Source organism: Pelecanus crispus, chromosome 11, assembly GCF_030463565.1.
Source record: "Pelecanus crispus isolate bPelCri1 chromosome 11, bPelCri1.pri, whole genome shotgun sequence".
Taxonomy (NCBI): domain Eukaryota; kingdom Metazoa; phylum Chordata; class Aves; order Pelecaniformes; family Pelecanidae; genus Pelecanus; species Pelecanus crispus.
In genome coordinates this window covers 1,458,949-1,480,852 of record NC_134653.1, presented here as the reverse complement: position 1 = coordinate 1,480,852, position 21,904 = coordinate 1,458,949, and the positions used below count along the sequence as shown (strand labels likewise).

At 57.1% G+C, this 21,904-nt stretch overlaps 1 protein-coding gene across 2 annotated transcripts in view; it reads left to right on the top strand.

The window, feature by feature from the left end:
- The window catches only part of GRID2IP (Grid2 interacting protein), a 40,230-nt gene extending 18,326 nt beyond the window's left edge, over nucleotides 1-21,904 (top strand). For both annotated transcript variants that reach the window (XM_075718544.1, XM_075718545.1), the window contains 18 exons: nucleotides 590-684; nucleotides 2,171-2,354; nucleotides 5,050-5,204; nucleotides 6,099-6,140; nucleotides 7,221-7,307; nucleotides 9,670-9,767; nucleotides 10,246-10,363; nucleotides 10,753-11,078; nucleotides 11,315-11,728; nucleotides 13,016-13,103; nucleotides 14,902-14,979; nucleotides 15,735-15,931; nucleotides 16,438-16,593; nucleotides 18,535-18,621; nucleotides 19,109-19,238; nucleotides 20,667-20,785; nucleotides 21,239-21,403; nucleotides 21,833-21,904. In XM_075718544.1, the coding sequence (XP_075574659.1) occupies nucleotides 590-684; nucleotides 2,171-2,354; nucleotides 5,050-5,204; nucleotides 6,099-6,140; nucleotides 7,221-7,307; nucleotides 9,670-9,767; nucleotides 10,246-10,363; nucleotides 10,753-11,078; nucleotides 11,315-11,728; nucleotides 13,016-13,103; nucleotides 14,902-14,979; nucleotides 15,735-15,931; nucleotides 16,438-16,593; nucleotides 18,535-18,621; nucleotides 19,109-19,238; nucleotides 20,667-20,785; nucleotides 21,239-21,403; nucleotides 21,833-21,904 (2,611 nt within the window). The remainder of the gene's footprint in view (nucleotides 1-589; nucleotides 685-2,170; nucleotides 2,355-5,049; nucleotides 5,205-6,098; nucleotides 6,141-7,220; nucleotides 7,308-9,669; nucleotides 9,768-10,245; nucleotides 10,364-10,752; nucleotides 11,079-11,314; nucleotides 11,729-13,015; nucleotides 13,104-14,901; nucleotides 14,980-15,734; nucleotides 15,932-16,437; nucleotides 16,594-18,534; nucleotides 18,622-19,108; nucleotides 19,239-20,666; nucleotides 20,786-21,238; nucleotides 21,404-21,832) is intronic.

Below are 21,904 nucleotides of genomic sequence, written 5' to 3'. Positions count from 1 at the left end.
GCAGCACCGCCAGAAAATAAAGGAGACCGAGTTCAAGATTGTCCTCTGAGCCCACGTTTTGGCAGGCATTGTCCCAGGCCAGCCCATACCCTTGTCCAAGGACACACCAAGATTTTTTTTTTTCCCCCTACAAAAATGCATTTTACATCCACCTTGCATTTTCTTTTCATGCAGAATTAGGCCAGGCAAGGAGAGACCCGCAGCACTGTATCACTTAAATGGAAAGTTCATCTTCTGGGTCTGAGCGTAGCTTAAAGCAACGCTGGCTTCATTTGCCGTAACAGCTCCGCAGGGTGCTCGCAGGCACGCCCTGCGGTTATTCCTTGCTGCAGGTACAGTGGAGAGCCCAGTCGCGGGGGGCCATTCACGCTCCCCCTCGGGGAGGCTCTTTTCCAAGCAGCACAGGTAAAACCAAGCACAGACCCAGAGTCCAGGGGCATCACAGCGGGGCCCAGCACTGCCTGGCTGCAAGCAGCAAGATGAGGCTTTTTTGCAAGAGACACGAGCCAGCTGCAAACTTCATTCCTCTGCTGCTCTCCCGCCGGCCGCTGCCTGGCAGCTCTGACCCGGGCTCTCCTGTGCCCCGCAGGAACTGCTCCCATGACAAGGTGGTGTCGATGCTGCAGGGCAGCGGGGCGATGCCTACCTTGGTGGTGGAAGAGGGGATCGTCAACTTCTCCAATGGTAAGAGCATGGGGAGGGAAGGGGCCGGAGCAGCAGAAATCCCACGCCGGCTCCCGAATTCCCGGCGCAGGAGGGAATTGCCTAACACCGCCCGTAGGCTCAGCATGTTTAACGTGTTGCCTGGAGCCTAGCGCTGCCTGGAGGGCTGCTCCTCTTGCCGGGGCACGCGGCTGCCCGCTTTCTGGCATCAGGCTTGATCTCAGGCTTGGCTGCTCCCCAGAAGGGTTCATCCTACTGTATGATCGTCCTTGACAGCCCTTGCCGATGTCCTTTACATGCAGTCTGTGCTGTGTACTTGACCCGAAGTAATCCAGCCCTGTGCATCCATGGTCACCGTGCAAATCCCACAGTTGTGTATGGACTGTGCTGTTCAGAATAACTGCTGCCATTATGAATAATTTAGCTTGCTGCTGGTGAGTGAGTCAGCGGGAGATGAGGGTATCTGGGGCAACGCGGGCGGTTGTCAGCACGATTTCAGCGGAGGGGCAGGACCGCAGCCCAGGGCAGAGCGCGGTCGCTGCCGCGTTTCCAAAGCTGTGCGAAGGCAGGAGGGTTGGTGCGTCATTGGGGTGTTGCTCTGCAAGGCGTAGGGCCAGGAATTAGGGACTGGCTCTTCCCTCCAGAGTGGCAGTGGACTCTCCTAAGCTTCACGTTAGGAGCTTGGTGTTACCAACTCATTCGCATGTGCCCTAGAAACAAAATCAAGAACCTCGCTTCTTCGTGGTACAGAGCCAGCAGCACTCAAACTCCTTCACTGCCCCCCAAAAGAAACCTAGAAAAGATGGAATTTTTTGCTCCTGCTGCCTTGGCCACATTCCTTGGTGGATAAGTGCATCCCACAGACGCGGTCGGGTCCCTCTCCCAGCGACGCTTATTGCCCTGCGCTCACTGCAGAGGCGGCCAGGCTGTGGCATGGGGACCATAGCAGATGAGCATGGCAAAGCAAATGACCTTCCATGCCTCAGTTCACTCGCAGGTAACCCTCGACTGATGCTGCTTTTGAAGTCCATGATTATCACAAAGTGCTCTGAAACTTGAGCAGATGCTTTAGAGAGCTAGAGAAGGAATATCATCTGCATGCATTTACGGGAAGCACAGAAGCAGCATGGCTGAAGAGATAGATCCCAGAGAGCATCCCAATCAAAACACCCCTGCTCATCTCCAGCAGGTCCATGGACCTACTGGAACAGCCACGAGCTCCAGCGCAGCTGGGCCAGAGCATGGGAGGAAGGCAGGGGCAGTCACAGCTCCAGATGAGCCATTTCTCCATGTCACCATGCTGCCTTCCAGCGACCAAAATCCATTTTTGCTGGGGTAACAATGTCTGTATCAGCACATCAGGATTTGTATTTCTGTGGAGCACCCGTTGTGTGCGGGCACAGCTGTCCCCAGGACTGACCCCTGGATTCAGGACAAGCCTTTTAACCCATGGTTAAGACCTTTTGTCTGTTGAATTTTCTTTTTTCTTTCTACCTGCGCCTTGCAGACTCTGACTCTGCTGACTCCCCGAGCACCTCCTCCGCCCTCACCTCCCTGCAGTGGGTTGCAGAGCTACTCCCCTCTAGCATCAAGATTCAAGGAAGGACCTTCAGCCAGCAGCTGGAGCACCTGCTGACTCCACCCGAGCGCTATACCATCTGCAAAGCGCTGGAAGGCTTCTTCCAACATCGGTAACTTGTTAGCAGCTCCCTTCCTCTAATGGCGATACCTGGCCTGGTAGCGATGCCCACGTCAGAGTTGGTCTCCAAGCAGAAGGCAGACCTCAGCTGTGAGGCTGTCGGCGCTGAGCTCTGCTGTGATCATGTTCTCCGGTTTCCCCAGTGCGTATCTCCCTGTGCATGTTCACAGGGCACAAGCCCATCCTGGGTCCTGCCCGAGGACAGGGCAGGCCCATTAGCTTTTAACGTTAATTCAGTCACCCCTTAATCCCTCATAAACCAACCTCAGTCCCCCACTGCACAGGCTCTCTTGCTGTCCAGCCATCCCCAACAGCCACAGATCCCATTTCACCTCTTTCAGTAAATCTTGCTGCATTTCCTCCTTGCCTTCTCACTCTTCTCAGCATCTTGGCGGCAGCGCAGGAAGGGCCGTGGCTGGCAGAGCCCCCGTCCTGCATTGGAGCACATCCTCCCCTCCCTGCTGCAAGGGTCAAAACCGATCCCCTGGCAGACTCAAGGCTTTCAGTAGTGACCTTATTTTCTGCCCTTGATCTTTAACCTTTCCGCACCATGGCGAATAAGCCGTCCCTCTGGGCACTGGGAGATGCTTGCTGCCTCTTCCTGCAGCTGCTGAGCCAACCGAGCCGGGCTGCCCGGCTGCTCCTTGGGAGCCTGGGTCTCACACCGGCTGCAGATGCACGGGCCAGGGCCAGGCAGGCTCCCGCAGTGCGGCAATCTGCTGGTGTGAAGATCAAAGGATCGGAATCCTCAGTTTGAGGAAATGCAGTAAAGCCCTCAGTATTTAGGTTACTGATGGTAAGAGACTAGAAACTACCACGTACAATGCCATAGCACTGCCCCTGTGCACCACCCTGCAGCATCCCCCGTGCACGGGGAGGCTGGGCTGCCTCTGTACCTGCGGCTGCTGGGGGAGGTACAGCTGCATGAACCCCCCGGCACCAGCTGAGTGAACCTTCTTGAGGCCCCGTGATCACCAACGCTGCCCCAGTAAAACAGAAATCATTGCTTTGTGTGCTCCTGAGACTGCACTGCTGCTACAGGATTCCCCAGTTGGGCATTTCAGCCTGAGGAACAGCAGCTGTGGGAGCAGATCCAGCCCTCGGGGTCTGCAACTGGGAAATGCAGACCCAATCCCAGCAGGGTTTTTTTTTCCTCTTACTCAGCAGCACAAAGGTGGGAACCCAAGTACCATGAATCAAGTCCCCAGGTTCCCCTCCCAGTGCAGGGCTGCCCACATTGCTTGGTCTTCCAGCAGCGATTAACTGGGGGCTGTCACCCACCGTGGGGAGCGAGGCTCAGCGGGGGCACAGGCACTCCCATCCTCTCCTCCAACCTTCTCATTTTGCCTGTGGCTGCCCCGGATAGCTCAACACAGAGGCCACTGCTCCATTTAACAATAATTCATCATGACCTAATTGCATGCCTGTCCCAGAGAAGCCAGCTGTGACCTCTAACTGCTCCACCAAGGAAGGAAATCCCCAAACATTAAGTTTATGTTGCTTGCCATGCAGCTAGCCACATTTCCCAGCAGCAAACACAGGTGATGGAGTCAGGACACCCCTGTTCCGGGCTTCAACCCCCCAGCCAGTGTGCATGTGATGAGCCAGCTGGCCCTGGCCACCAGCCAGGAAGAGCGGTGCCTGCACAGGGCAGAGCAGCCACCTGCCTCAGCAGCTCCTCCACAATTCTTTAACTTTTCTGAACGGGAAATAGGCTTCTGACAGCCAAGAGCTGTGCCCAGCTCCACAGAAGAGGCAAGTTAACCCAAACCGAGGGAGAAACTTAGCACACAGCTTCTGGCAGGGTCTAGATCGCTCCTACCACTTCTCATCCCTCCTGGCCTCTGGGGTTCCCCCAAGATGCTTCATTTACAAAATCCAGGCAGCATCTGAGCCTCTCCACCCTTCAGCTCCCCGCTGCGTGCCGGGTCCCTGCCCCTCAGAAGGCTGCGATGGTCCATTCAATTAACACCAAGACAGCAGATTGCATGGAACATCCTTCCAGCTCATTATAAGAGGTTCTTATTATCACTTCTACATTAAGGATGCAACAGTTGCAATGAGCTTTAACCCATCCCATCTGCCTCAGTTCCTCAGTAGAAAAGCAGCCTGACTAGCTCTCTGACCCAGGACAGCCCTCCTTCCCCAGGCTGCTTTATCCTCCTCAGTGAATCAGGGGCTCAGCCCTGCTACTCTCAACAGCCCTTTCGCCATCTCTACCCGCCGCAGAGCCAATCTGAGACCGAGCCTTCAGCCCAGCCAGGCTGCCAGCCCAGCTGCCCCCTCCAATGCATCTCTACCTGAGCCTGCTTACCTGCTGCTGGCCAAAATTCAGGTCTTTCCCAGGCCTCTCTCTGCCTCCTGGTGCTCCTCCACCCCAGGCACCCTGGCTGACTCACGAACCAGGTTTTATACCTGGCTGTCAGGTGCTGCCCATCCCCAGGAGTTTGCTTTCCCCGTTAGCACCAGCTGCACAACTCCACTTCCCAAAGGGCTCGGTCCCTTGCTCGCAGCCTGGCACCTCTGCTCTGAAATAATCTGCTTGTGCCAAAGACTCAAAGGCAAGCCCAGCAGCTGAGACGCAGGCGGAGGCAGGCTGGGAAGCGCTGGAGCCCAGGGAAGCGGCGTGGTGGGGCTGTGCCGTAGGGATGCGCTCACTGCCCAGCCCTCTCTTTCGGATTTTGCAGGAATATTGACACTCTCATTGTGGATGCGTACCCGGTGCTGGACACACCGGCCAAGCAAGTCATTTGGCAGTTTATCTACCAGCTGCTGACGTGTGAAGAGCAGGAGCACTGCCAGCAAAAGATTGCCAGGTTTCTTGGTTACAAGTCCTTGGCAGGTGAGAGGAAAGCCCCTGCGCTCCGGCACGGACACGCCGTGTCCCACCGGGTCCCCGGGGACCTCGGTCCGTCGTGCCGGGAGCAGGCTGGGGCAGCGAGGGAGCAGCCGGCTCTCCCCGGGGGCAGCGGCTGCGGCTCTGCCCTGCCTGGCTCCTGCCCACACGCTGCCTGCACGGAGGCAGCGGCTGCGCGGGACGTAGAGCAGCGCAGAAGAGTTTCCAGCTCCTGCTACCGATGAGGTTGATCTGTAAATGTCAGGCGGGAGGTTACCTTTTCTGCACCATGGAGCCCCGTAGTTTTGGGAGGAAACTGCATTGAGAGGAGAGATGGCACCGGAGAGGTTGTCTCTGGGAGCAAAGGCTTTTGGAAGCTACTTGGGTCGTTAGAGGTTAGGAAGTCCTGAAAGCAAACAGCTGGTTTAGGGGCAGTGTTCAGATCAGAGAGGCAAAATAAGCGATGGCGGTGGTGTCCCTCGGGATGTCTCCAGCGGTCGATGTACGTGGCTATCCGTGGTTAGAGGCGGTGGGGAGCGTGGCTGCCCCGGCAGTGCCGCATCTCCCCGGGAGCGCGGATCTCCCAAGGAGACTTGGAAGGCAGGCGGTGATTCTCCTCCTCCCTGGTCCCCCTCTCCCCTCGCCATCACCTGGGGCTGCGGCAACACCAAAACCGACTGTGGTTTGCTGAGGATTATGGGCTTTGCAGGCAGACAGCGGAAAAGCGGGGGCAAATTTGGAGTGAAATGTCTTAATCTTGGGATTTGGGCTTCTTAATTGCTTTCCCATTCTTCTGTTCTAAGCTATTTACATTGTGCTGATGTGTTTATTTTGGACTCGACGTAGGTAAAAAGAGGCGTTGCTTGAAGAGAGTCTTTTGGAGGAGCAGAGTTATTTTAGCACAGCCTGTCCCCTCGCAGGGAGAAACAGCTCCAAGTCCTGGTGCAAATACTCCCTGCTGAGCATGGAAACCTGTTGGGCATTTGCTCACCTAGTTTGCACATCAGTTACCACTGCTTTTGTGCGTGCAGAATCATGGCCCAACCTACCTGAAGTGTTGTATATTCCTTTAGAAGAACGTCAGAAGATGTCAAGGAGAAGCTGATATATTTGCAGTTTGCAGCTGTATTTCAGGAATACAAAGCAGGTATCCCCAGCCACTGGCAGAGGAGGAAAGCAGGGGAGTAAATCTCCCAGGACCGGGCTGTTTCAGACTGTTGTCCCCAGTTTGCAGGCTGGTGCCTGGCTCCTTTCAGCTCCTCGGGTGAAAGGGGCAATCTCTGACCACGTGAAGTTCTGGTTGTTCTGGTGCATTGCATGCGTGTCCATGCGTGGAAACACGATGGCCAGAGATCTCTGAATTTGGGTTCGTCCTTCATCTGGGCTTCTTCCAAACTCAGTGGCCATCTCTGAGGTTTGCGTGTATCGGGCTGTCCGAGCATTGGTCTGTCGGATACCATGGAGACTGATGCTCCGGTACCTTCATCCTGCTGTAAGTCTGAGCCTCTCTGAGCTGTCGCACTGAACTGCACATGGACCAATCCATTAGACAATGTGGTTCTTCCAGGCAGCATTTCGGTGCTGGCCCCCACTCCCATCTTGTCCCTTGAGGGCAGTAAGGAGTTAGCCCGGTCCCTCTGGGTCAGCCGAGCTCAAGGCTGGGGTTTTGTGTGCACCATAAGCTGGTGGATGCCAATCCTGCTGGAAAAAGCAATTGCATGTCCCATCTTTAGGCATCCATCCCCCTGCCCTGTGCTGGCAGGAGCGTTTGTAACCCGCTCTGCTCCCCGGGGCCAGTGTGAGGACGGGGTGAGCAGCTACCGGGGAGACGGGCAGCTGCAGTGCCAGCAAGGCTGTGCATGGGGTCATGGTCAAGCGCAGGGCTCGGATCGCAGCTGCGGGTCCCATGGGCTTGGGGGAGCGCCGTGTCATGGCGAGGAGGAATGGGGGAGCTGCAGGGTCCGGCACGCACCGGCCACGCCTTAGGAAGGGTGTTTTCTGCTGCAGCTGAGCCAGAAGCAGAGGATCGCTACCGCAGCTCCGTTCGAGGGGCCTCCTTGTGCCGGGGAAGCCTCCGAACCCCCCGCCCCGAGGAAGGGGGGGCAGCAGGTGAGTGATCGGGGGCTGCGCAGGGGTTCCGTCTGCGGGGAGGAGGAACCGGGGTGCCGGTGGCCGTGCCTGAGCATGAACGGTGGGAAAAGATGGAGGTGAGCATGGAGCCAGCTTTGGCTGGAAATCCGTGTTTTGAGAAACAGTTCAAATAAGCAATTCCAGTAAGAGGCTACCTGGGCTGAGGCTGAGCACTGTTTCCAATCCCTTCCATTGCTCGGATGCGAACTGATGCTGCTGGTCTGAGCCCTCCATTCCGGGGTGCACAGGTTCTATCTTCCCTGTGAACTTTCTTGGACACCATCAAATTCACGAGGAAAACAGCATTTGTGGAATCCACGTGAGGCAGAAGATCGTGGTTCAATGCCTCTTTGAGACTCTTGATGAACTACGCTCATGGTACAAACCCTCCTTCCTTTCAGAGAGAAGCCCCGTATCTCCCCATTCCTCTGAAAATCCCGTCCTGGTATTGCTGCAGGGCCTTCCACAGCCCCCGGATCTCTAACCCTCTCCCCCGGATGCACCCCAGGCTGCTCGTTGTGTTTTCAGTCCTCCAGGGCTTTGCCCTCCTCTCCCAGATGGCAGGACAAGGCATCCCGCCTATTCCTCCATCACCCTTAGCTGATTGCGAAGGGCACTCGACCTGTGCTTATGGCTTCTGACCATGACCTCCCCACCGCGACCAGCCACGCTCTGCCAGCACCCCGGCTGCACGCCTTCCTCCGGGCACCCCTCACCAGGAGCGCGGTCCTCCTCAGCTGCTGCTGGAGCAGTCAACTCCGAGACATTTCCCCAGCGAAGATCCTCCAACCTGCCTCCGCGGAGCATTTCTGGTTGTGATTACGGCACGGAGAGCGGCCGACAGCTGCGTGCACCGGAGGGAAGCCGCTCGCCCGGGCAGATGCTCGCCAGCTGCGGGGGAGCAGCCTTGTCCTCAGCTGCCCTGCGGAAAGAGCGGAGCAGCCCGCGACCTGTCGCGCTAACCTTACCCCAGCCTGAGCAGGCTCTGGGGTGCACCCTGCCCCGGGCGCTCCCAGCTCACCTCCCCGCACAACCCTGTCATTTCCAAAAAGCAGACAAAGTTCCTCAGTCCTGGAGAGGGAGGTGACGCGGGGAGGGGGCTGCACCTCCTGTTCCCGATGGAAGCCCCACTCCAGAGCCCTTTCTCACTCCAGCCAGCTACATCCATCCGGGCTCGCCTTTCTTTGTTGCCATTAAAGGCTGGGCTCCGAGCACACGGGTCCAGTTTGGTGCTGGTGTGGGCAGAGCCGGGCTCTCCGGAGCTCTGCCTGCCCGTCCCAGTACTCAGCCTGGCCCTGACTGCTGGCTGGAAATATTGTGGCTGAAGGGAATGTGAATCCCTTCGACCTGCCTTCCAGCAGCTCGGGAAAGGCAGGGACTGCAGACTGCATCCTCCCGGCAGCCCTTCACACACCCTTGGAGATAAATCAGGGGTCTGGACACATCTCTGAGAGCTTATACTGCTGCAGCCATTAACCTCTGAACAGCTCTCCATGGATGTAACTGGAAAAACAGAGTTTCATTTGGAGCTGCTCAAATCAGCGTCGTGAGCTCCCTTGGGCCTTGGTGGGGGTCCAGACCTCCCTCCCTCCCTCCTCAGGTCCCCTGCAGAGCCCCATCTCAGGGGACACTGCTGGGGCGGCCGGCGCTGCCCGGGCATCGGCGACCAAAAGGACCAGATTTTGGAAACTGTGACCTCGACTGCCATGTGCTGAGGGAAAAGAAACCAAGAAAAAAGAAACCCCCACGGCACTGCAGCGTCTTGACACCTGGAGAGTTCTCGGCGTAGTGCGAACTCCGGCATGTGTCCGGGATAATGTCTCTTCTCCCAAAATGCTGTGATGGAAACCCCCCGGCTCGGCACTGTCCCGCTGTTTGCAGGAACACACTAACCATGCTGCAGCCGCAGCACTGCTCGGGTGCTGAGGACTTATAGGCAGCTTCCAAATCTACACGCTGGTAGACTGAGAGATAAATAATATCCTTGTTTTATAGTGAACAAAACTGGAAATGGAGAGGTAAAGGGCAAGGCACAGGAGGATTTTGTCTCAGCTGTGCTTGTTTTCTAGCACGCATCGTGCTTTGCTGCCGGGTGACTTCTGCTGCCTCCCGGGGAACCTGCAGTAAGACGTTCCCTGTTTCACAGGCTGCCCTGCCTGGGGCTGCCGGCCACCCTGCATGGGTCCCTTGGGACCCCCAGACCCAGGAGCTCCAGGGAGGACGGCTCCGGGTCCCAGCAGGAGCTGGGGGGCACCTTGATGGCTCAGGACCATCTGGAGCCCCGGGGGGCAGAGGCAGAAGCAGGGGGTCCTGACTGGTTTGTCTCTTCCTTCCCCGGCAGGCCAAAGTGACACCGTGGAGGTCCCGGTTCGGCTGATCCCTGGAGAGAGACAGGCTGGAGACGGCACATCCCTCCCGGAGACGCCCAACCCCAAAATGGTGCGACCTCGTGGGGCTGAGGGGGGGACACCTCTGGGAAGTGCTTTGCCGACGTGTGCGGGACCGCTGCGTTCAGAGGGAGGGTTGACAGTTTGACTCCTTTCATGTTAACGCAGGAAAGCAGAAAAAAGGGAATGGGGAAGGATGTGTCTGCATGTAAGTGCCTGCTGGTGGCTGACAACATCCCTGCCTCAGAGCTCCTCTCCGAGATCGCTTTCCTGGGCAATTAGTCGGCTTTAATAAGGCTGGTGTCTGCCAGCATCTTCCTGCAGCCGTGTGAGTGAGAGGCTCCTGGGGAGCTTCAGAAAAGGCAGAGAAGCCTGGGGTGAGGGCGATGCGCTCCTCTAAAGAGTAAGAGACTGGGGGCTGGCGGGCCCGCGGTGGCTGTCCTGTCCCCAGGACATCGCAGGTCTCGGGGGGGTCCACAAGCCCCATCTCGATTCGGGCATCGACAGCAGCTCTTTGCCCTTTTTTTCAGATGTCGGCTGTCTATGCAGAATTAGAAAACCGCCTGATCGGCAGCTTTGCTGGCAAGATGGGTAACGCTGCCCTGCACAGAGCATCGCCTCCTGCCCCAGAGCTGGCACACGCTGCAGGTAGCGTCCGGCTTCCCACGGCGTGAGAGAGGCTGTTTTGGGGGGGTCTCCGGCGATGGTGGATGGTGCTGGCCAGGCGGGCGGAGGAGAGGACATCCTCTCTTGGTGCCATCTTCTCACGAAGCAGTGACGGTGCCATGTGTGAGCCCAGCTCCTGCAAAGCTGCATCTGCAGGAGGGCAACGGAGTGCGTGGGGTGGCAAATCCCGCGGGACCCCAGCACACTGCTGCGCAGCACAGGGCGCTGTCCGGGGACCTCTCCTCCCCGCAGGCTGCACCATTATCTTGCATCGCGTTCAGCGCAGTGCTGGGGCTCGTCGCAGCCCGTGGGTGGGGGGCTCCGGGGAGCGCCCGCTGCAGGACCCCCCTCGACAGAGCTCTGTCCCGCAGGTGCTCGCAAGCCGGGGATGGCGATCTCGTGGCCGAGCGACCCTCTGGCCTCCCAGCATTGCTACTACCGCCTGCACAGCAGCGTGGCTTCCCCGAGCAGCACCGAGTCCAACCCCTACGTCAGCCTCGACAGCAGCCCAGCCCCGTCCCCCAAGCACCGGCACTACTCGCTCAGCCCTCTGTCGCGACGGAAGAAGCTCTTCACCTTCTCCAGGCCCCCGCGCAGCCGCGACACCGACCGATTCCTGGATGCCCTCAGCGAGCAGCTGGGACACCGGGTCACCATCGTGGATGATTTCCTCACCCCTGAGAATGACTACGAGGAGGTGAGCGTGGCGCAGGGCTGGCTCGGTGCACGGTCCTTCTCTGTCCTGGCCATGGAGCATCTGTCGTGCAGCCTCACTGCACCGGCACGGGTGCAGAGCCTCTGGGGACATGTCCGGGGGCTCTGCGGGTGGCAGAGGGGGGCGAGGGCTGCACGGCTGGGGGGCAGGAGACCCCGGAGGGCTGGGTGGGTGAGGATGAGGTGCCACCTTCAGCCTCTTGTCTCTCTCTCACCCAGATGAGTTTCCACGATGACCAGGGCAGCTACGTCACCAATGACGCCAGCAGCAGCGAGTACATCAGCAGCAGCGACGAGGGCAGCTCCCTGACCTACTCCACGCTCTCGGACCACATCCCCCCACCGCCGCTCAGCCCCCCTCCGCCACCACCCCCCCTGCAGTTCCACGACCCCCAGACCATCCCCACCAAGGCAGAGGCCATGAAGGCCAGCACGTCGCCAGCTCCCAAATCCCTCGTCAGCCACCTGCACCCCATCCCACCCCCGCCGCCCCCGCCGCCGCCCCCCCCGTTGCCCTGTGCACCCCCCCTGCACCGGGGGCTGCTGCACCGCAGGAGCGAGTCCAACCACATGAGCGTCAAGAGGCTGCGGTGGGAGCAGGTGGAGAATTCGGAAGGGACCATCTGGGGGCAGGTACGGCCCGGGTATGGGGAGCGGGGCGAGGGTCCAAACCATGGTCTGGGGAGCGGTTGGCTGTGCAAGGCTGTGAGGGTTGGGGGCACTGCCCTCCCTCCCAACCCAGAGCACTGGGGGGGCTGTCCCCTCCCTGGAGCATCGCGTCCTAACCTCTTGTTGGGCCACACATGCAATTCCTTGGCCAAGGGAATGAGCTCTGAAGATGCCGTGTTACAGAAAGTCTCATATTTCTTTTCATTTTTAATTGTTTGGACCAAAACTGCCAGGATGAGAAGAAGCTCTGGAAAGCACCCGGAATGCTGGTTTTGACTGCAGCGTCCTGGGAGCGCTGGCTTTCCTGCGCTCTGTGGGTTGACATAGGCAGGAGCTGCCTTCGGACATTTAGCAGCTGTAGGAGGTTTGATCGGTGGGAAACCATGAGGATGGTTGAAAGCAGAGTGATGGGGAGAGCACGGAGGCAGGGAAGGACACTGGAGAGGGAAAGCAGAGGCGAGGAGTGAGACTAGATGTGATAATCCTTTGGCATCATGGACTTGAAGTGATGCAGAACTCCAGAGGTGGATTCAAGTCCCTGTAGGGAGAAGCTGGCCTCCCTGGGGTTTAACTTCCAGCCTCTGCGTCTCTCACGGTGGTGAATATGTTCAGATCTGCCATATTCTTCATGCCCTGAGCAGCTAGAGGGGAGCTGTGGGATCATCTTCCAGTCCCACAGGCACCCACCTCGTAGCAAGCACTTGAAATCCTGCAGGTCCCTCTCCCCGGGACTCTGGAGAACAAGATGATGCTTCCCAGTGGTTTTTTTGTATGCAAAAAGTTCCCAAAGTTTCTAGAATTCCCACTTTGTCCTTCAGTAAAGCAACGTGCCCATGTAGCAAGTGAAGAGCAGTAGTGCTCTGTAGGTTTCCAGCTGTGTCAGAAGCTAAATGAATCCGTGGGGCATTGCCGCCGGCTGCAGCGTGTGAGGAAATGCTGACGGGGTGAATCTCCGGGTTTCTTCCTTTCTTCTGAAATAAGAACAGGTCCCACCAGATGGGCTTGGCGACTTGTGTAGAAGCTGCCTCCACAGAGGTGAACGGTTTGCCAGGCTCTGGTTTCTGTGCAGGGTTTATGATGGCCGAGTCTCCAGCTAGAGGACAGTGCCATCAACCTCTCCCGCTTCCTTCCAGGGACGCAGAACTTAGCGGAGGGACTTACTGGGGAGGAGGGAAGGTGGCCCAGCGCAGGCGGGCAGTGTCAGGCTGTCCCCTGCGCCAGCACGGCTCCTGACTCTTCCTCTTCCCGCAGCTCGGGGAAGACTCGGATTACGACAAGCTGAGTGATATGGTCAAATACCTCGACCTGGAGCTGCACTTCGGGACGCAGAAGCCTACGAGTAAGTACCCGAGCCCCAGAATAGGTCCTGGTACTGGCCGGAGACCGGGGCACTGGGAAGGACTGGGGCTCGGTGGGCAGCAAGGCAATGCCTGGTCCTAGCATCACCCACGGCACAGAATTCGTTCATACTCAGGATTTTGTGGCTGGTGGCACAGCAGATCATTAAGGTGGAGATTGTTTCGCTATCTCCCTTAATTTTCTTTGCTGCCGTTATCTGTTTTCTCTCTGCATTTCAGTCAATCGGGGCAGCAAAACTCAGCTGGAGGGTTTCGCTCCCCGTTGCGCTCAGTGCTGCTTCCCGGCTCTCACAGCGCCTGCCCGGCCGTCCCCGTACCGTGGGGCACGCCGGTGTGCCGGCACCGCTCTCCAGTGCCACGAGGGGCCCGGTTTGCAACACAGCAGAAGCTCAAACCTGCACCGCTTACTATAACGATTTGTGCACAGCCTCTGCTTGTTACGGTCCGTGCAGTATGGACTGTCAGCCGGGCCGTCGGCACGCACGGACACCGAGTTGTGCTGCGGTAGCAGTAACGGCTGCAAATTAGGATTGCAGCTCTGTTGCTTTGAGAACTCAGCCCTGAAAGAGCCATCAAAACATTTCTCTGTCCGTAGAGAGCATTACAAGCAATGCTTTTCTTTCTATGATTCTATTAGGACAAGAGGAAATGGCCTCAAGCTGCATCAGGGGAGGTTTAGATTGGATATTAGGAAAAATTTCTTCAGGGAAAGAGTGGCCAAGCACTGGAACAGGCTGCCCAGAGAGGTGGGGGAGTCCCCATCCCTGGTGGGGTTCAAAAAACGGGCAGAGGTGGCACTTTGGGACATGGTTTAGTGGGCACGGGGGTGTTGGGTTGATGGTTGGACTGATGGTCTTAGAGGCCCTCTCCAACCTTAGTGATTCCCAGTTTTACTTTCATTAGAAAATAATCCAGCCAGCAAGCCAGGAAACATGAAATTAATTATTCCTCTCCCCTTAATAGGTTTAGTGGTGGACTTGGTAGTGTTGGGTTAATGGTTGGACTGGATGATCTTAAAGGTCTTTTCCAACCTAAACAATTCGATGATTCTACATATATAAGAAGTTAGTTCCCCCCCAAAATCCACATACTGGGTCCGCAGCTGCCTGCCAGTGCAGCCTTCCCATTGCTCTTGAATCGGGGTCTCTTGCAGACCCCCCGACCAGGATCGCCCACCCACCGGGCTTTCTGGGCGCTGCAAACCCAGCGAGCGGGTCCAGGCTGGGGGTGCCAAGCCACGGTGGCCAGCATGGCCGCCCTGCACAGCGGGAGACTTTCAGGGCGTGGGGTGACAGTGGGGGGTCCTGCCCCCCCGCAGCCTGCCCAAAGGGAGGCGTGGGGCAGCGCAGCTGCCTCATTTATGCTGGGAAAAGTAAAACGCCAGTGGGATGTCTGAGCTCCCCTGCAAGGGACACGATGCGTGATGGCAGCATGGGCAGAGCTAAGCTGGAGCGGGCAGATACAGGTGGGACTGGCAGTGGAAGTGGGATGAACTGGGATTTTTCTCAGGGGGTATCTTTTTGGGGATGTTTCTGGGCAGTCTGGGATTTTCTGTGTGTTTCACCTCTTGTTTTACCTTTTTCAGCTCCAACTGAGTCCTCCATTGAGGAGATCTTTGAATCGCAGAATTCAAGGATTCCCGGAGCCATTGCTGTGTGCAAAGCATCAGTTCTCCTCTCTTTCATTCATGGTTTCACTGTTTTCAGGACAAATTTCTTCCTGCTGGAGCCGGCTGAGCCTGTCCTTACCCATGATTAAATCTTTCAGTTTCTCTTCCAGAGCCAACTCTCATGCCTGAAAACTTTAAAAAGAAAGACGTGGTTGAAATTTTGTCTCACAAAAAGGCCTACAACACATGTAAGTAAACATCACGGTGAACGTACCCCCCCCAAAACGGGCCCAGAGATGGGACCGGGGCTGTAGAGAACTGGAAAGGTAAAAGGAGGGGGCTTCGTGAGCACAATCCCATGAGCGCAACCCAGCTGTTCCTGCAGCCCAGAGCCCCTCCGGGCTGGGCTCAGCACCGGGCAGGGGGAGAAGAAGGCTTTCCAAGAAAGGATGGAGATGGGATGTACTCATGGGCCTGGGGAGGGAGAGGGGAAGAGCTCGTGCGGCCCCGCAGGGCAGCGAGGGTGTGCGGGGCCGCCCTGATGCCCACCGGGGAAGGGTCGGTGCCACTTCTCCAGGACGTGCTTCTGGAAGGAAGGAGGGTGGGAGGGCTTGGTGGGACCCTGCAAGCCCCTGGGCCCCTGGCCACAGGCCACGTGGGAGCGGAGGAGGTGCTGGGGGTGGTTTCCAGTGCAGCCCAGCCGGGTGCATTGGCGACGTACGTGCACGAGGATGCCATACCCTGGGGGGTCTGCAGGACCAGAGTGACTCCTCGGGACCCCCGCTGCAGCCTCTGCAGGGCCTTGGGGAGCAGAAAGCCCTTCCTCTCCCCAGGGCTGACCCTGTGCCAGTGCGGGCACGGGGGGAAGTCCACGGCACTCTCACGCTTTGGAGAGATTGAGCTTCTCCTCCCGGCCCCGTCCTGCCAGGGGTCTGTCCCAGCGCAGCCAGCCCTGGGGTCCAGTCCTCCTCCCCTCCCAAATGACGCATCTCCCTTCCCCCAGCCATCCTGATAGCCCACCTCAAGCTCTCGCACATCGAGCTGCGCCAGATCCTCATGACGATGGAGACGGACCGCCTGGAGCCTTCCCACATCAAGCAGCTCTTGCTGTACGCCCCGGATGGGGAGGAAGTCCAGCGCTTCCAGAGCTACAAGGAGAACCCTGGCAAGCTGAGCGAGCCCGACCAGTTTGTGCTGCAGGTACGTGCTCCGGGAGCGAGGAGGTCCACATGTGCTGTGTCCCCTGATATCCCACTGCTGGAAGGGAGGAAAACGCCCAGCAGAGAGGAAGTGGTCGGCAGGACGCTGGTCTGCTCACGCATGCTGCGGGATGGGAAGAGCTGGCCGCAGCGGTCACAGGGACCACCGGCGAGCGATGCTGGGGCTGATGCCTGAGGTGTCTGGCAGCTCCCACGGTGGCTGTTTTACAGCCAAAGCATACCACAATGTTTACTCCACGGTAAGAGTGACTTTGCGCAACTTTCTGTTGACAAAGTCACTTGTGGATATCGGCATGAAACTGCCCCGTCCTGTGGCAGCAAACCGGCCATGCTCTGCGAGCTACAGCAGCTGTCCCAGCTGCTCCGCGGTGTCACCTGCGCTAAGCAAGTGCGTACTGCACAGGGAAATATGCTGGGAAAAACACCATACCGGAGCGATTGTGGCTAATGGTGATAGTAGTAATTTTCTCCTTCTTTTGCTCTCAGATGTTGTCAGTACCAGAATACAAGATCCGTCTGCGCAGCCTCCATTTTAAGGCCACTCTGCAGGAGAAGACGGAGGAGATCAAAGCCAGCTACGAGTGCATCTGCAAGGCCTCTCTAGAGCTGAAAGGCAGCAAGAAGCTGGCTAAGATCCTGGAGGTCAGAACAGTCCATCCTTCTGGTAACAGCCACGGGGGGTCCCCAGCGTCCACGGGAGCACCCGCGGGCAGCTCACGGGCAGCCAGAGCACAGCTCCAGCCCCATGGCTGTGCCCTGGGTCCCTCCGGGTCCGGCTTGGCCAAGCTCCATCCCCTGGCAGCTCCTGCTGGCATTGGCCTTGTGGGGATCCTGGCCTCGGGAGGACACGGGAGGATGCGGGAGGGCAGATGGCAGATGGCCACGCACCCACCTGCAGCTCACGGCAGGGCGGTGGGAGCCAGAAGCCCACCCAGTAACGCAGCAGAGCCCACCGAGGTTGTCCTTTGGCTGCGATGGGGCTGGAGGATGTGGGGTTTGGCCGAGCAGTCACTGCGTGCATGGCCACGTGCAGGTAGCACTGCAGGCTGGTTCCCATGCACGGCCGTGGGTCCCACACGCTGCCTGTTCCTTCTGAGGTGCCTTCAGGGTCCCGGGGATGGGCTGCGCCTGGCAGAGGGGCACTACACTCCCAGGAGAGAACGCATCGTGCTGCAGCTGCTCTTTGACCCTACTGAGATGAGCTGCCCCAAATTAATGTTAATTCACTCACGTTTGCTTTTAAAAAAAAAAAAAAGCAGGTGGGATAAATGAGAACATGATGAGACAAAAGGCATTTCCAGATGAGAGATGAACCTCCTGGCCAGCAACCCCCCAACACTTTGTTAACTCCTTGGGGGGCCAATGGCTGGTTGCACATTAACGGGTGATGAACAGAAATTTGGAGAGTCCCAGGCTGAAATCCAGGCAGTCCTGAGGTCCCTGCTCCTCGCCAGGCCCCAGGAGAGACATCAGGACTCAGGGGAGCCCAGGCTGGGGTCCTGCTGTGCCTCCAAGGCTGCAAAGCCACAGCACAAGGAATCAGAGCGTTCTGGAGGGGAAAGCTGGCTCTGCTGGATCACTACTTTGCCTTTAAAATAGTCCCTTAAAGATCTGCAGATAACAGCGGCAAAAGGCTTGGGGAAGAGGAGAGCTTAGGCTCTTGCTGCTCTGCAGGAGAGTCCTTGTCCTGCAGGTGGGAGATCTCAGAGTGGACCTCCAGACTTAGCCCCGGTCCTGCAAGGAAAAACGCCTTGAGAAATAAAAAGGCAAAACCAAATTGTGCCCAAAGCTGTAACATGAGATAAAATCCCCCCTTAAGCGTTAACAAAGGGCACCTTGGGCACCTGCATGGTCAGTCCGGAAGTGGCAAAGGAGCCAAGCCGGTGTTAGCGGAGCCATGGGCTCCCTGCACAGACCTGGATGGCTGCAGGAGAAGGAAGGGGACTCCTGGGCAGCATCCACGTCAACCACGTGGGGAAGCATCTAAATGAGATCTCTTGTAAGGGCTCTGGAAGTTTGGCTCTGCGGCTGACAAGTGGGGCGTGTTTTCTAGCTCCTGCTGAAGACACGGGAGAGGTGGTGGATGCGGACCAGTTCTTGTAGCTGAAGCGTGGGCTTTGCTGTTGAGGGTTCAGTGCAGGCTTCGTACGGGAGCAGCGCAGAGAAGAGAACAGCCTGCTCCTCTGGACCCTCCGTCCCTTGGGGCTGCCGTGCCGATGGGTGCATTAGCAGCCCTCCTTCTCCCAGTGTGCTTTATGGGTAATAGCATGAACAGTGTGTACAGAACCAGCGGAAATTCTGCTTTAACATGCATTCATCCACCTAATGTAACCCACTGAAGGAACTGGTAAGGTTTTACTAACGATGCTCTATGAGCACATATACGGGGTCCCTTAGCAGAAGTGACCTGGCACAAAAAAGGGTGTTTTCCCACCGTCCTGTAGACAGAGGGAGGCTTTTTACCTCTGCTTCTACCACATTGTTGGTAGGTCTCTGTGACCCAAAAGCAGGTACAAAAGGAGATGGGACGATATAAGTGCTGGACGTCACTGGCCAGTCATTCACTGAGGTTTCTCTTTGCAGTTTGTGCTGGCGATGGGAAACTATCTGAACAACGGGCAGCCCAAGACCAGCAAAACCACAGGCTTTAAAATCAACTTTCTCACCGAGGTAAGACGAAGCATGCTTGTTCCCACGCAGGCAGCACCAATGCTGGGAGCTCCAAGTGCCGGTTTATCGTGCCTGTCCTCGCATAAGGCTGCAAGAGGGGGGACCGGTGGGAGGGCGGGGATTGATGCACAAGGTTGACTTCAGATGGTGGCCTGGTCCTTCAGCATGCTGCGGGGAGAAAACGAAGGTCTTTATTCTGCGTGGGTCACGGTGGGAGTCCTGAGGGGTGGGGGACGGGGTGACAGCCCTGGCCTGCGGAAGGGAGGCATTGCTTAGCATCTCGACGCCACTAACCTGGGCGTAACGTGCTGTGTAAACATTAAATGTCCTATTTAAACATTAATCCACATAGCATGGCTGGGAATTGCCACGCACGTGAATGCAGGGTGAGCCGAGCAGAACAGAAGAGCCCCTGTGCATTTGGGTGCTTGGCAAAACACGCTCTCCTCCGCACAGGAATCTCCTTACTTGTTTTGCTTTGCCGTAGCTGAACACAACCAAGACTGTTGATGGGAAATCCACCTTCCTGCACATTCTTGCCAAATCACTTAGCCAACATTTCCCAGAGCTCCTGGGCTTTGCCAAGGATCTTCCTACAGTGCCGCTCGCTGCCAAAGGTAAACGAACAAAAGTATCTGCAAGCTCCTTGCCTCTTTGCGCTGTCTCTTGGCTTTGTGTGGGTCTAGAATTGGTCATGAGCTGCACGGCGCTGGCACGAGCAGGATGGTGGCCCAAATAAGTGAGGAATGGTCCTGAGCGAGAGGACAGGGCTAGGAAGGGACGAGCTAGTGACAGGGGAGTGTCCCGTGCTGCTGCACACGGGAGCGTCGAGATGAGGCTCTGTCCCTGACCTGAACCTTCCTTCTGACTTGAAAAAGTGGTTCCCAAGTTCAGAGGTATCTTGTAAGTGCAGGAGAGGAACAGAAGAGGGAAGTGCCAGGAGCCGGTCTGCTCCACCCAGCCTCTGCCTCCTTCCATCCCCACTGTGCAGCCTCCCCGGCGCGGGTGCCAGCATTATTACTGCTTGCAGTAACGCGTGGTACGGAGCGTACACCACCCCTCATGTTATGAGTTCACAGTCCGGTCGCAGGTATGTCACGCTGACTGAGGATCGTACGGCTTCGTTGGCTGCAATAAAGAAAAGTCGCATAGATGCTGGGGTTATCATCCATCCACTCATGTTGGTGGTGTCACAACAGGCTGGCTGCATGCAAAGCATGGGCTGCATTCTCCTTGCACGTCATCCCCTGTTGTTTGTGAGTAATTCCCTTGGGAATTAGTGCTACAGTGGATAAATAAAGGAGAAAACTCAGCCCTGCAGATGTGAGTTTCCACTTGGTGAAGGTCTGTGGAACTTTCCTAGCTGGATTTTGTATCTGGCCTAACTGTTAAATAACACTTCTGTCACTGAAGGCTCCCTGCTGCCCAAACTCCTGCCACTTCATACCCAATTTTGGACCGTGTGCCAGCCAGGGCTGCCCAGCTTCGTCCTCACACAGGCCACAGGGCACCACGGCTGCAGTACGTAACCCAAACCCTCCCAACATGCTGCAGCTCGCCCTCTCCCTTGCCTGCAGAAGAGCTAAAGCTTGGCCGCTGAAGCCAGCAAGGAGTCTGAAGTGCTCATCACTCTCCTGAACGCTGGTGCTATGATGAGATGCCACGGAGGGCAGCCTGGATATTACCCCTTGTCCTACCGTCCTGTGCACTCCCTCTGTCCCCCTCCTAAGTCAAGTACCTGTGTTTCCATCACCGCCCTTGTGCTGCTGAGTCCTGCATACTCCTTGCACTTGGCACTTTCCAAGCTCCTTTTGAGGTTCTTGGCATTTCTTGGCCCAAGCGCCCAACGGCAGCTGCTGGAGGCCAGCAGGAAGGTCTGGTTGTCCACCATGCCCTGGACAACGTGGACAGGTTGTGCAAAGCCATGTAGACAGACAGCCTGAACCACCCTGACTGATGGCCCACGCTCGTTGCCCTCGCTTTGCCGCGGGAAGCAAGCCAGATCTAAGTCTCCTAATGCTGTTGACTCCTCTCCTCTCATGTAGTGAATCAGAGAACGCTAACGGCTGACCTAAAGGACCTGCACACCACTGTCAGTGACATACAGATGGCCTGTCACAACATGCCAGCTACCGCAGAGGACAGATTTGCAGTTGTGATGACTGTATCCTTCTGTAAAAGGGGCAAAACACCAACGTGACTTACTGCCCTCCAGTAAAACCATTCGGTTGTCTTTATGGCTCCTCGGTAAGCAGCAGGGCTGTGTCCAGCTGGTAAGAAAGGACCATCTCAGCACTCGGTGAGAGCATGCTGGAAACCTTCACCCTCCACTCACTTAGCCAGCATGGGAAACAGCTTTTGTTCACATGCCTCTGCGTGGCAGAAACGCTGTGCCACGAGGCCAGCAAGCTTGCCGAGTCGTCTTTCCTTCCAGAGAAGCGCTGTCAGGGACAGCTGAGCACGCCAGCGGGCTCCCTTCGCATGTGGCCACAGCCTGCATTTGCAGCAGGTCCTTTCCTAGACCTGAGATGAAACCCAGCCATTTGATAAGTAGAAGTGATTCTGATCTGTACCGGACCCACAGTGCAGCTGGTTTTCCTTAAGCCATTTCTCGCAGTCCTTCCTGGAGAGCGCCCAGCCTGCCATGCGATCCCTGGATGACCTGCAGCACAAGGCCATGGAAGAATTCAGCAAGGTGTTGTCCTTCTTCGGGGAAGACTCGAAAATGACAACTTCTGAAGCTTTCTTTGGCATTTTTGCAGAGTTCATGAGCAAGTTTGAGGTGAGTTGCACTTTTCAAAGCCAGCCAGCAAGGGGTTTCCTGTTAAAGGTCAGTGAAGCGTTTTACTTGCATGCGAGCTGTGGGAATGAGACGAGCTTTTTGTGAGCACGTGTACCTGAGTGTCTGTAAAGTGCAATTTTTCTAACGCCCAAGTTGCCTGGCCGGTGCAGGAGGCTGAGGTGGAGGTTGATGGTCCAAGCACCAGCCCCATGGAGAGTAAAGCAGATGTTGTCATGGTCTGACGTTCGTGGTTAACAAAGGCTGGGTCGGAGCACCTCGAGGCAGATGCACTGACTGTCAGGGCTTGTCCAGTGGGAAGCCAGGGGAGAATTAAGTCTGTAGTGGCCAGTACTGTTGAAACGTCCTCCTTGTCCGTATCAGCTGCCCTTGCCTGATCCTCAGCTCCCGCTCTTTGCTCTCTCCCTGCAGCGGGCGCTCAGCGATGTGCAGGTCGGCGAAAGCCAGCGCAGCCCCAGGATGACCTCCCCCCTTGCCTGGTGA